The sequence below is a fragment of the Cherax quadricarinatus genome, chromosome 27 (genome assembly GCF_038502225.1).
Source record: "Cherax quadricarinatus isolate ZL_2023a chromosome 27, ASM3850222v1, whole genome shotgun sequence".
In the NCBI taxonomy this organism is placed as follows: Eukaryota; Metazoa; Arthropoda; class Malacostraca; order Decapoda; family Parastacidae; genus Cherax; species Cherax quadricarinatus.
Genome location: NC_091318.1, coordinates 26,056,018 through 26,070,799, shown reverse-complemented (window position 1 = coordinate 26,070,799; position 14,782 = coordinate 26,056,018). Strand labels below are relative to the sequence as shown.

General features: G+C 38.9%; 1 protein-coding gene across 14 annotated transcripts in view; it reads right to left on the bottom strand.

Annotated features, from left to right (window-relative positions):
- Mi-2 (chromodomain-helicase-DNA-binding protein Mi-2 homolog) overlaps window positions 1-14,782 on the bottom strand; it is a 108,962-nt gene that overhangs the window by 86,368 nt on the left and 7,812 nt on the right. For 10 of the 14 annotated variants that reach the window (XR_011392490.1, XR_011392491.1, XM_053779938.2 and 7 more), the window contains exons 2-6: window positions 13,150-13,331; window positions 11,938-12,070; window positions 11,399-11,556; window positions 11,079-11,219; window positions 7,659-7,868 (exon numbers count right to left, since the gene is read on the bottom strand). Coding sequence is in view for 12 of the 14 variants with exons in the window: in XM_053779938.2 (XP_053635913.1) it covers window positions 7,659-7,868; window positions 11,079-11,219; window positions 11,399-11,556; window positions 11,938-12,070; window positions 13,150-13,331 (824 nt within the window). In the remaining 2 variants the exon portion in view is untranslated. The remainder of the gene's footprint in view (window positions 1-7,658; window positions 7,869-11,078; window positions 11,220-11,398; window positions 11,557-11,937; window positions 12,071-13,149; window positions 13,332-14,782) is intronic. The other 4 variants (XM_053779940.2, XM_053779947.2, XM_053779948.2 and 1 more) reach the window with 2 other exon arrangements.

The following is a 14,782-nucleotide window of genomic DNA, read 5'->3' as shown; positions in this document are numbered from 1 at the left end:
ACTTATATGTTTCACTGTAAACACCTGGTCCACACACCCCCTACCTTTCCTAAAGCCTCCTTGTTCATCTGCTATCCTATTCTCCGTCTTACTCTTAATTCTTTCAATAATAACTACCATACACTTTACCAGGTATACTCAACAGACTTATCCCCCTATAATTTTTGCACTCTCTTTTGTCCCCTTTGCCTTTATACAAAGGAACTATGCATGCTCTCTGCCAATCCCTAGGTACCTTACCCTCTTCCATACATTTATTAAATAATTGCACCAACCACTCCAAAACTATATCCCCACCTGCTTTTAACATTTCTATCTTTATCCCATCAATCTTGGCTGCCTTACCCCTTTTCATTTTACCTACTGCCTCACAAACTTCCCCCACACTCACAACTGGCTCTTCCTCACTCCTACAAGATGTTATTCCTCCTTGCCCTATACACGAAATCACAGCTTCCCTATCTTCATCAACATTTAACAATTCCTCAAAATATTCCCTCCATCTTCCCAATACCTCTAACTCTCCATTTAATAACTCTCCTCTCCTATTTTTAACTAGATCAAAGATAATATAGCACTTTCAAAACTAAGTCCTAACATTCCCCTTTCCACTCAAACTGGCCATCTCCCAGCAAGAAAGAGTGAAAAAAATATTTACCATCACTCATTCAAAAATGTCTTGCCAGATATGCATAGACATTGCAATTCAAATGACTATTCAATTGCACTGTACTTCCCACCGGTATCACCAGACATCTAGCTTACCAGTTTCCCCTGAAATCCTTCAAATTCTACCTTGCTCACTCTCCAACAGCATATCCAGCCATAGAACCACTAGTCTCCCTTTACTCTGATTAATAAGCTCAAAGTATTTACACAAACAAGAGGAAATAGTCTTCAATATAACTGCATCCCCCACCTCTTTCAAGATTAATATAATTACGTACTGCAATTTCCAAGTATGATGGTGCATGTGAATGCTTAACAAGGTCAAGCACACTTCACAAGGAAATTTTTGTGCTTGGTCATACCTCAAGAATCACTTTAAGATGCAAATGTGGTTTCCAGTTACACTTAAGTGTAAGAAATCTGTAATGCTTAACCCAAAATATTAACATCACTGTTAACCCTTTCAGGGTTGTGACCCCTGCTCTCACACTTGCTACTTGCTCTCAGGGTCACAAAAGAAAAAAAAAATAATATCTTATGAAATGGTAGAAAATCTTTCTGAAGGTAATAAAACAAAGTACAAAATTTGATGGAAAACTGATGAAATTACACTTTTGTGAATTTTAGGCCAATTACATTCCTCCAGTTGACCAAATTCTCAAGTTATTTTGCCAGCTTATCTTCCACTGTATCAAATGAGCACAAGAAATCGCCCAATCAACTATTTCAACTACCCAATCAAGTGATCAGAAATTGGCAATTTGGCCAGTTTCACACAAATTTCAAAATATTCAAATTTAAAAATAGGGTCCAGAATAAACAATGCAGACATTCCTGGCACTAAAATAACATTCCCTCTGTTCATTAGTTATGTTTCCAGGCTTTACACATGAATTCCATTTTGATTTTTTATTCACGTAATTTTTATTAGCACAAAAAAATACAAGATTCACTGTTATGCATTACTGTAATAATTGTATAAATAATATCAGAGCATTCATAAACACATATCAGACCCACCAGTTGATGCGTATGGGACACGTGATGTGGTGGTTTACTCTTGAACATCAGCAAAAATTGAATATTTCCGCTATTTTTTAGCTCAATTTCGAGCTATATTCAGTCCTAAAACTTATCAAAATCATCTCTATTTCTGTAATGTATCTTCCATTCTATCAATAAGACCAAGAAACCGAGAACACAACCATAAAAACTACATGAAAATACACCACAAAGTTGCCGTTTTAAACCAATAACACGGTTGCATTTTTTCCCCACTGCTTGATGCAGGATTTTTGATGTGGTGCACACTTACCACGTAGACCAATTCTCTTACATCTAGGTCCAAATTTACAGCTCACAGCTTATCTGAGCGAGCCGAGCTCATGGTGTAGGACTATGGAACCGACACTGGCTTCAAAGCCGTAATATAACAGGACCAACCTCAAAAGGGTTAAGTGTGTGTATGTACACTACAGAGATTGTCATACAACAGGAGTTAGGGAAAGAGGGAGGACATGCACAATACCACTATCTTGAATGTGAAAAGGGTTTGTATAGAGAAAAAAAAGCTATAGGTTAACATCTATAGGAAAAGAAACTTTCTATTCAAAATCATTTTTTAAGCAAAATCAATATATTTCAATATATAATCTTTTGAGTATTGATTCTTTTTTCTTTTTTATGTTATTTACACATATGAAAATTTACCTTTAATTCAACTTTCATAGTTTATCTGAACTTTGATGCCTTGTTCCCCATGGAAACCCCTCCTCCCCAAAGGGGTGGTCTTGACAGATAAGCCTCTAGGCAGTTCTGTTTTAATTTTCCTAGCCTATTATATTTCCCTGTTTCTATCTTTTCCTTCATGTACTCTTCCACACACACTTTCCATTATGCTAGTTGCCTACCAATCATGTAAAATCTATGTACTGCTATCATTTACATTCTTCTACTAAAATCTTTTAATATTTTTTTGCATTTCAAATCATTAATATTCTGCATCCTAGAATATTTGTTTTCTTGCATCTATTTCAAAAAGTCCAAATCTTGATATCTCACAACCCATATGTAATCCCACTTCATTTTTGTTCTGCCAACCTCCATTCACCCATGGGCTTTTGTATCACATTTCTACTAATTCACTTAATTTTTAAAAATTTTTAACAACCTAAATTTCTTAAGTTTTATGCTTACTTTCAAGTACTCAGCCATGCTATCCATTTTCCACCTTCATAGTACATTTCATCAGTCCTTATATTATTATTTTATTTATGAGGCTAGAACTAAAACCAGAGAGGTCATGCCGAGCCCTGAGGAATGGGAGGCAGTAGTATTCAATTCAAGAAAAGTGAGGATAGCTTCAACTCACTGGATCAAGTCCCTCACTGACATCAAGGCACCTTTGAGAGGTATCACCAGTTCCTACAGATCCACACACAAATTGTCGTTGTAAGCTCCTCTCTTCTATGTGCGGGTTATTTGTGTATTGTTCCAGTCACGGTATTGTGCCTTTTTTTCTATTTATTCCTACAGATCCACTCATCCTGAAAATTAAAACCATCCTTTGCTCTCCCCTGTCTTTACTTTTCCATGTTTGCAATAAGCAGGATACCTGCAAGCTATTTTTCGAGATCAATGCCCCTTTGGCCCAATCCCAGACCAGGTCTGGTGGATCAAGGCTTGATCAACCAGGCTGTTACTGCTGGCTGCAGACAATCACTCTTGAAACAGAAAGGGGTCTGGTGATACACCCTTTATAATTACTGGTTATCTGTTAATGTATTCATGGGGTCCCAACTTTTCACTGGGGTATATTGTACCATCTGCCACACCACTTGCTTTTGTGGTGTGTGATTTCTGGATGCTGATTTCAGACCAGACTTTCCAAGTTTTCAAAAGTATTTATCAACCTCTTCCAATACTTCACTTGAATGAATGAAACTGTTAATTAATGAAAGTTCCATACTGCTTGTGTCATACATTTATTGTGCTGGTACTTCAGACCTCTACTCACAGACTTCATTATTCATTTGACACTACTCTTTTTTTTTTTGTCAGCGATCTGAAAAATATGAGAAAATTCTATTGTCTTATGCTCTGCCTTTCAGAGACCATCATCATTTTCTTTTACTGTGCCTGTTTGAATGAACTTTTTACTAAATACAGCAATTTCCTATGCGCAATTAACTATTTCCAACTATGGGAGCAGAGCTATGCTCATGGCATATGTGGTGGCAGTTTTCCACAAAGGCAGGGTAACCAAAGGAGAACACACGAAATTACTTGATCCTTAGCCATCTTCCTTTAAAGACATATATGCAATCTAATTATGACCCACAGAGTTGCAATAAAGACACTGGTAGCAGAGACTCCTTTTAACATCTTTCACCCACGACTGGGTTTTATCACCAGCCTACGGCAATCTGGACTTTTGCCATTATTTACCTATGACCCCCCAAACTGAATTTAGTAGTCAGTGTTAAGCCATACACAAATGTGGAAGTCAAATTTTATAACATATATGCTTGTCACCCTGCTTCGGTGAGAGACAGCCGACTTGTTAAAAAAAAAAAAAAAGTTTGTATACCTTCTTAGTTCCTGGGTATAAAAGAAGAGTATATAAATCTGGGGTAAAAAGGAGGAGTAGGGGTCATCTGAGGAAAGGTAGATTTGGAGTGCTAGGGACTTGAACACCCAGCAAGCTTAAGTGAGCACTTTAGATCAGAGTGGAAGCAAATGGCTTTTGTGACTTGTATTGTTACAGTGAAAGCAAACTAACATTTATGAAGGGGTTCAGGGAAATCATTTAGTCAGATTTGCATTCTGAAGGTGGGAATTAGTGTCTGCACACTAAGGGTAGAGCATGTTGTAGTTCGGAAGGTCGTTTGAACTGATGCCAGCATACTTCTGGCAAGACAGCAATTGAATGAATGATGGTGAGTTTTTTATTTTCTCAGACACTCTACTTTGATGAAAGAAAGTCCATGTTTTAAATAAAATGAATAAAATGTGTGTAGTAAGAAATTTACTGGCTTTATGAACCAGATATGTAAAATGTCAGTGTTGTAAGAATACAAATTCAGTGAAACCCATTTTCTGACCTTAAGGTCTGTACCTACACCCTGAAGGATGAATGAGGATATAGCAGTTTGGAAGGTCACTTAAACTGTGCTATCTGCATATTTCTGGCAAGACAGTTTTTGAACGAGCGATAGTGAACGAGTTACCTTCTTTGGGTCACCCTACCTTTGTGGGGAGCAGCCAATGTAACAAAAAAAAAATTATTTGAATTAGGTGGACCTGCCTTCTATACCAGGACGAAACCTTTCTGACTGGCCTAAGATTATCTTGCAAAAATATTTCATCACCTTGGGTAACATTCCAATAGCCACAACTTCAGCAATATCTATACCTACACCCCCTCCTTCCTCTAAGCCATACCATACTCGCATTTTTTTCCACCAAGAACATTGTCCAATATACTTATTAATCATCTAACTTTCTTATTACAAAGTAATTTTGTAATTTATTCATTTTAGTCTGCTCTCTTTGTAATTTTTTCCCTCTTTACCATTTTGCTGCCTACAAGGTCTTTCCCAGCTTATGTACTTTCTCTGTCACCACCCACAAATATGCCACTGGTAAGACACAATGCAGTGTCATGTACCCCAGGAACACCAAGGTCAGCTCAACTGACATGCCACATTCATATTTAGGATATTCATCAAATCAGATAAAATGCAACTTACACCTAAAGTTAATAAAATGTTATAAGTTGCATTTTGGAAAGGAATTATAAATAAAATCCTGCACAGATCAAGAATAAAAAAAAAAACTGGAGAAAAGACAACTGCCCAGGAGAGCAAACTAACATCAACTTTATAGGTTCCACCTTGAGGTGGAGACGGACATGACTTCCCTCTGTAGTGGTAGGATACCTTTATCCCAAAGTGTAATAATCCCCCAAATATACTTTCACAGAGCTTTGTAAAGTTTCTGGTATTCACATCATTGGATACAATACTGACATGCATCTGGTAAGACAATGATAGTGTGAATATTGGCGAAAGTTTTTCTTTTTCAGATCGCCCTGCCTCAGTGGGAGACAGCCAACATGTTAAAATAAAATTTTTTTTTTTTTCAACAAAGCAGGCATATCCCACCAAGGCAGAGTAACCTAAAAAAGAAAAATTAAAGTATTGAGTAATTTATAGAGGTGTTACTAGTCCCTTGCTCCTGGCATTTTAGTCGCCTCTTTTTCAACAAACTGGCCGTATCCCACCAAGGCAGGGTGACCCAAATGAAAAGAAAACTTTCACCATCATTCACATAATCACCATCTTTGCAGTGGCGCTCAGATACGACAGTTTAAATGTCACTCCAAACAGCCAATATTCCAAACCCCTTTTAAATTGCAGGCATTGTACTTCCTACCCCCAAGACTCGAGTCCGGTTAACCTGTTTCCCTGAATCCCTTCACAAAATATTACCCTGCTCACATTCCAACAGCTTGTCAGGTCCCAAAAACCATTCATCTCCATTCACTGTCTAACACACTCACACATGCCTGCTGCATGTTGAAGTCCCTTACACACAAAACTTCTTTTACCCTCTCCTTCCATCCTTTCCTAGGATGACCCCTACCCTCCCCCCCCACTACAGATTTATACACCCTCCAAGTTATCCTATTTTGCTCCATCCTCTCTAAATGACCAAACCACCTCAACAACCCCTCTTCATTATTATTATTACAATCAAGGGGGAAGCGCTAAACCCGGAGGATTATACAGCACCTGGGGGGGGGATGTGGAAGGCATTCAGGCTTAATTTGGGGAACTGGAGCACAATCCAATTCCCTAAATCAAGAGCCCCTCACCAACATCAACCCCTCTTCAGCCTTCAAAACAATACTTTTAGGAACTCCACACCCCTAATTTCCACACTATGAATTCTCTGCATATATACACTACACATTGCCCTTAGACATGACATCTCCACTGCCTCCAGCTTCTTCTTTGCTGCAGCATTTACAACCCATTCTTCACACCTACGTAAGTGTTGGTACCCCTATACTCTCAATCATTCCCTCCTTTGCCTCCATGGATAACGCTTTTTGTCTCCACAGATACCTCAATGCGCCACTCACCTTTTTTCCTTCATCAGTTCTATGGTTAACCTCGTCCTTCATAAACCCCACTGATAAGTCTACTCCTAAATATCTGAACACGTTAATCGTGTCATTATGATTTCGTGAGTCATCTGAACACATTCACTTTTTCCATACTCTCTCCCTCCAATTTGATATCCAAATTTTTTTTTTACCTAGCTCGTTTGATACCCCTCATCACCTTACTCTTACCTATGTTCTCTTTCAACTTTCTCCCCTTACACACTGTCCCTAACTCATCCATTAACCTTAGCAACTTCTCTTTAGAATCTCCCAAAAGCACAGTATTGTCAGCAAAAAGTAACTGTGTCAACTCCCATTTTTCAAAATTAAATCATTGCTTTATCAAATAATTCTGAATAGATTACAATTCCAGCAAATACAGAAAATAAATTGTGTTAATTGAGTGAAAGCAAATACCTAAAACAGTACTGAGAACTTGTGTATCAAGAGAGATAATGAGAAAATTATTTTGGCATGCATTTATAGTTATTTAAAAACTTAAAGAAATTTTGAAATATTAATGTAAAACAATTGTTTTACATATACATATAGTGTGTCAACAGTCAAATAATATTCATTTCCCAGCATGAACAGCCTAGGCAAAAATTTGAAAGAAATATCCAAAATTGTAAAAGAATCATGAAAACAATTTTCCAGCAGGCTTATATGAAGTAAGTAAAATGTAAAAAGAAAAAAAGAAAAAAAAATCCTGCTGCATGTGTAACAGTTTAAGTTTTTCTATTGTAATTTTGTAGATGCAATGATCGATATCAAGATTTAAATTCACTACAAAATTCAACAAAACAGTCCATCTCACCAGACTCACCGAGGTGTCCTTCTTCCGCTTTCCCAACTTTATCTTCAAGGTAGGGACTTTGCCACCCTTCTTGGCCTTACTGTCTCCAGTGACGGTGCGTTTACGACCTCGTTTTTTCTTGCCGACTCCTTCACTGTCTTCATCAAATTCTTCTTCAGCTTCATCATCTACTTTAGACTTTCTAGGTCGTCCCCTACCCTTTGGGGTTATCTGGCGGTGTTAAATTCAGTTACATTCAGCTAATTTTCATTTAACTTTCATACAAATTTCCTTAATATGGATTTGTCAGTTAAAAACAGAGTAGGGGAGTTAGTAGATGGGGAGATGGAGGTATTGGGTAGATGGCGAGAATATTTTGAGGAACTTTTAAATGTTAAGGAAGAAACAGAGGCAGTAATTTCATGCACTGGTCAGGGAGGTATACCATCTTTTAGGAGTGAAGAAGAGCAGAATGTAAGTGTGGGGGAGGTACGTGAGGCATTACGTAAAATGAAAGGGGGTAAAGCAGCTGGAACTGATGGGATCATGACAGAAATGTTAAAAGCAGGGGGGGATATAGTGTTGGAGTGGTTGGTACTTTTGTTTAATAAATGTATGAAAGAGGGGAAGGTACCTAGGGATTGGCAGAGAGCATGTATAGTCCCTTTATATAAAGGGAAAGGGGACAAAAGAGACTGTAAAAATTATAGAGGAATAAGCTTACTGAGTATACCAGGAAAAGTGTACGGTAGGGTTATAATTGAAAGAATTAGAGGTAAGACAGAATGTAGGATTGCGGATGAGCAAGGAGGTTTTAGAGTGGGTAGGGGATGTGTAGATCAGGTGTTTACATTGAAGCATATATGTGAACAGTATTTAGATAAAGATAGGGAAGTTTTTATTGCATTTATGGATTTAGAAAAGGCATATGATAGAGTGGATAGAGGAGCAATGTGGCAGATGTTGCAAGTATATGGAATAGGTGGTAAGTTATTAAATGCTGTAAAGAGTTTTTATGAGGATAGTGAGGCTCAGGTTAGGGTGTGTAGAAGAGAGGGAGACTACTTAACGGTAAAAGTAGGTCTTAGACAGGGATGTGTAATGTCACCATGGTTGTTTAATATATTTATAGATGGGGTTGTAAAGGAAGTAAATGCTAGGGTGTTTGGGAGAGGAGTGGGATTAAATTATGGGGAATCAAATTCAAAATGGGAATTGACACAGTTACTTTTTGCTGATGATACTGTGCTTATGGGAGATTCTAAAGAAAAATTGCAAAGGTTAGTGGATGAGTTTGGGAATGTGTGTAAAGGTAGAAAGTTGAAAGTGAACATAGAAAAGAGTAAGGTGATGAGGGTGTCAAATGATTTAGATAAAGAAAAATTGGATATCAAATTGGGGAGGAGGAGTATGGAAGAAGTGAATGTTTTCAGATACTTGGGAGTTGACGTGTCGGCGGATGGATTTATGAAGGATGAGGTTAATCATAGAATTGATGAGGGAAAAAAGGTGAGTGGTGCGTTGAGGTATATGTGGAGTCAAAAAACGTTATCTATGGAGGCAAAGAAGGGAATGTATGAAAGTATAGTAGTACCAACACTCTTATATGGGTGTGAAGCTTGGGTGGTAAATGCAGCAGCGAGGAGACGGTTGGAGGCAGCGGAGATGTCCTGTTTAAGGGCAATGTGTGGTGTAAATATTATGCAGAAAATTCGGAGTGTGGAAATTAGGAGAAGGTGTGGAGTTAATAAAAGTATTAGTCAGAGGGCAGAAGAGGGGTTGTTGAGGTGGTTTGGTCATTTAGAGAGAATGGATCACAGTAGAATGACATGGAAAGCATATAAATCTATAGGGGAAGGAAGGCGGGGTAGGGGTCGTCCTCGAAAGGGTTGGAGAGAGGGGGTAAAGGAGGTTTTGTGGGTAAGGGGCTTGGACTTCCAGCAAGCGTGCGTGAGCGTGTTAGATAGGAGTGAATGGAGACGAATGGTACTTGGGACCTGACGATCTGTTGGAGTGTGAGCAGGGTAATATTTAGTGAAGGGATTCAGGGAAACCGGTTATTTTCATATAGTCGGACTTGAGTCCTGGAAATGGGAAGTACAATGCCTGCACTTTAAAGGAGGGGTTTGGGATATTGGCAGTTTGGAGGGATATGTTGTGTATCTTTATATGTTTATGCTTCTAGACTGTTGTATTCTGAGCACCTCTGCAAAAACAGTGATAATGTGCGAGTGTGGTGAAAGTGTTGAATGATGATGAAAGTATTTTCTTTTTGGGGATTTTCTTTCTTTTTTGGGTCACCCTGCCTCGGTGGGAGACGGCCGACTTTTTTAAAAAAAAAAAAAAAAAAAAAACAAATTTCCTTACAGAGGAGCTCAAAATCTTTCGGTATAATAGTTCTTCACCCTTTCAACAAAAGACCCTAGTCCATACTATATTAAAGCTAATATATACCTCCTTTTAAAACACCAACCATCTCAGCCAAGCACTAGACAAGCCTGGCCCAGGGCCAGGCTGCAAAGTTGGAAAACTCTTGAAACCCTTCAAAGGTATATAAATTGTAGGGTAGGGTGACACATAACAGGAAACCTATTCACCATCATTCATCAGCCATTTTGCTTGATAATACCAGAGACGGACAATTGTGGAAAGTCATACTCTCATACTAATGCAATAATTTCTTGCTCAATCTTCAAAAAAAAAAAAAAATAAAAAAAAAAAAAAATGGCCAGCCTATCTAATGTGCATTTTAGGTGCCAGGATGACTTGGTAATGCAAAAGTCAGTTATGAAGAGTAAGTAACCAAGTGTTAGTGCAAAAACACCCATGACAGATCGAAACTGAAGAGGAAACAAACTGCAATATAAACTCTACTATTGGCCAAGATAATACCATAGAAACGTTCAACCCCACTGCTGACTGGCTCAGACACTGTTCAAATGGCAAGCTACCACATCATTGGTTGGCTAAGGCCCACCCATGTACACTGACAGTAATAATAATAATGATAATACAGTAATAATAATAAGACTATTTCTACAAGTACATGTTACAATTACTGTATTACAGACCTAGCTGACATCACTGGCATGCTGCTGTATATAGAAAGCCTCTGGTTATGCAGAGTATTTCAGGCAACTTAGGTTAATCTTGTTTACCAGGATGCAACCTCAAAACAGTTGTACCATCATACGTGTATTGTATCTCGAATATTTCATCACAGTTCAAAATTAAATTCCTCTACAAGAGTAAATTGTAACTTATTAATGTAACTTAAGGGACCACTGTATTTAAATTTGTCGACTTATTGTCTCCAGGCTTTAAGGTAGTAACAAAATGGATCAGATACTTCAGATTATATTTCTTGTTAGTCCATCCCATCTGCTGACGCTTTTGTTAGTACTTCATGATAAATATTAAATAAATGCTGAATCCCCCTACCTGAACAGGCTCTGGTTCTGGTTCCTCCTCTTCAACAACTTCTTCCTCTTCCTCGTCCTCCTCCTCATCGTCCTCCTGACCACGAGCAGTGAATTCTCTCCACTTGGCAGCGACCAACATCATAAGTTTTGACACAGGTACCTAAAGAAACCAAAATCCAGCTTTTCTGAAAATCCTGACCACTGAAAAATATTAAAATTTTTTTTGTATACAAGGTAAACCTTGACAAAGAATAAACGTAGTATATTCAAATTACACAAAGACAATCTTGACTTTTCAAGTATTATTCCACACAAAGTATCCTAAAAGTAACTTCTCACCCTAGGATTTTCTTTGGCCAATAAAGGTCGTACATGCTGCTGGAAGAGTTTGTAAGTGGTCAAAGTCTGGTAGTCATTCTCAGTATACTCCAGCTCAACATCATTCAGACCAAAACTTTCACAAACCTCTGCCACTGTTGGCATCTGATCACCACCACCTGCAAGTAAAATGGTTCAGCATATCTTGATGGTCTTCAAAATTATATTTCAATCACAACATGAAACCATCCCAGCAGCTCAGGTGACAAACTTCTCAAACACCAGTATAACAAATCTGAACATGTAATAATGCTAGCACACATATACAGTATAAAATAACAAAAAGGCACAATACCGTGACTGGAACGACACACAAATAACCCGCACATAAAAGACAGAAGCTTACGACGACGTTTCGGTCCGACTTGGACCATTGACAAAGTCACACTGTGACTTTGTCAATGGTCCAAGTCGGACCGAAACGTCGTCGTAAGCTTCTGTCTTTTATGTGCGGGTTATTTGTGTATACAGTATAAAAGATAAAAGCCAATCTTGCTGACCACTCTCTTGTGAAGCTGCTGGTACAAGAGTAGCAGAGTGACGTCCACGTGATTTTCCTCTTCCTCGTCCTCTTTGGGTTTCCTCTTGGTAATCAGAGTCAACTCTGCCACTATCATCTTCAAATTCTCCTTCCTTAAGAAAATTTATTCTTGCTACTTATGTTGCATAAATATTTTCTTTAGTAATGTACAGTATTTAGTATATCCAATCAATAGTTTCACAGAAAAATAAATTTATAAGCAACTGCTGTAGTACTCAAAGGTGACATTTAAGTCTAATTTCATTAATTATGTCATTAGCTAATGTAATTTTATTCAGCATTACACGTGATAAAAAAAAAATGACGAAATGTGAACAACTTCTGAAGTACATTTTTCACACTGTTTCAAGAAACAGGTTAAAAAATGTGCATGTATAACACTATATAATCTTTCACCATCCAAAACAAAGGAGAGGCAAAGGGTTACTTACTAGTACCTGTGAGATCATCATTATTATTACTGTACTCTTATTAGGGATGGGACTACTAAACTTTTGCTAATACCAATCCACTAAGTCCTGCATATAATGGACTAACTGGGGGGAAACTGGATGGCATCAAGATTCATCCCTTGAGGTCAGCTACCAATGCAGAGTTGTTCTCATGGTGCTTAAGTTTAATCTATCATAAGTCATCAAATTTCCAGTTGTTTATTACTTTTATCTCATTCCAGTGCTGTACTGCACATCAAGAAAAATTATAGTATCCTTCCAAATAAGAGGATATGATCAAAAGATACAAAATACTATGGGGCACATTACTGTATTACATTTGAAAAGTAGCACCAAACCTGCATGGGTCATACAGTGCAACATCTGATGAAGGGAAGGTAACACTATTCTCATCAGGTGGCATCGGGATTCAATCCCCATTGGAATAGCAGAAGATAGAGTATTTATTTTTGATATACAGTAGGGGGATGCAACAAGAATAAGAATGCATTGTTGGAAATTACATGCCCAAATAAGTCACAAGGATAGAGGAACCATTTCTTCAGCATATTCCAAAATGTTGCAGAAAGAAAGCTAATTCACATCAGCTGGCAAAAGTAATGAAGTGAAACTACAAGATAGGGCTACCCCCTCTCCCATAAACTTGAGTACGTAGTTAACAATAGGCAGGAAATCGCATACTGTATATAAATGAAATTACAAACTGGTAAATCACTTACACTTTCACTTTCATCTTTCTTCTTTCGTTTCTTTCGAGCCCGTTCACCCCGTGATGACTTCCTTTTCTTGCTCTTTTTTCGCTTTCGTTTCCCACCCCCCCATTCTTCGTCTTGCTCCTCTTCATTTGAGTCTCCTTGTTCCTCTTCTCCATCATCCCCATCTCCCTGCTCCTCTTCTTCCTCTGTAAAGAGAAGTGGCATAATTAAGTTTTAAACCAAATATAATAAAACAAACCCAGCAATTAATGTTGTGAGCAATGACTTCCCTGCCTTCAAAATAAGTTTTGATTTACACTTGCATAAAAGAAATATTACGGAATTTTTACCAGGGAGAACAATTTGATCAATGAATATCAACACTGTTTTAGAAAGGGGGTGTTCTTGCCTTGCAAATTTACTAGCCTTTTCAATAAGTTTTTTAAGGTACAGGTACACTAAGTACAATAATCATACATAGCAACATTCATGTAAATTACCTAGGATAACCCAAAAAAATCAGACAAGTGATCTATTTCCGTTGGGATCCTTTTACTAAGGTATTCGAGGCAGAAGACCAAGATAAAGAATACAATATTGTGAGTATGGACTTCAGCAAGGCCTTTCATAGACTTCCACACAGGAAACTGATAAAAGGACGTAGCAGTACATGGTATGCAAAACATTATCACCAGGGTCGAGTCATGGCTGACTGGTAGGCAAGGGTGTGTGTGGGTGTGTGTGTGTGGGTGTGTTTGTGGGTGTGTGTGGGTGGTGGGGGTGGTGTGTGGGGTGGTGTGTGTGTGTGGTGTGTGTTGGTGTTGTGTGGGTTTTTGTGTGTGGTGTGTGTGGGTGTGTGTGTGGTGTGTTGGTGTGTGTGGGGGTTGTGTGTGTGTGTGGTGTGTGTGAGTTTGTGTGGGGTGGTGTGTGTGTGTGGGGGTGTGTGTGTGGTGTGTGTGTGTGTGTGGTGTGTGTGTTTGTTTTGGGGTTTTGGGTGGGGTGTGTGTGGTGTGGGGGTGTGTTTGTGTGTGTGTGGTGTGTGTGTGTGTGTGTGGGTGTTGTGTGGTGTGTGTGGTGTTGTGGTGTGTGTGTGTGTGGGTGGGTGTGTGGTGTTTTTGTGGTGGGGTGTGTGGTTTTTGTGTGTGTGGTGTGGTGTGTGGGTGTGTGTGGGTGTGTGTGTGGTTGTGTGTGGTGTGTGTGTGGGGTATGTGTGTGGTGTGTGTGTGGTATGTGTGTGTGGTGTGTGTGTGGTGTTGTGTGTGTGTGTGTGTGTTGTGTGGTTGTTTTTGGGGTTTTTTTGTGTGGGGGTGTGTGTGTGTGTTTGGTGTGTGGTGTGTGTGTGTGATGTGTGTGTGTGTGTGGTGTGTGTGGTGTTGTGTGTGTGGTGTGTGGGGGTGTGGGGGTGTGTGTGTGGGGTGTTTTTGGGTGTGGGGTGTGTGTGGTGTGTGTGTGTGTGTGTGTGTGTGTGTGGTGTGGGTGGGTGTGTGTGGGGGTTTTTGTGTGGTGTGTGTGGTGTGTGTGTGTGGTGTGTGTTGTGTGGTGTGTGTGTGTGGTGTGTGTGGGGTGTGTGTGGGGTTTTGGTGTGTGGTTTGGTGTGTGTGTGTGTTTTTGTGTTGTGTGGTGTGTGTGTGTGTTAATTTGTTGTTGGGGTTTTTGG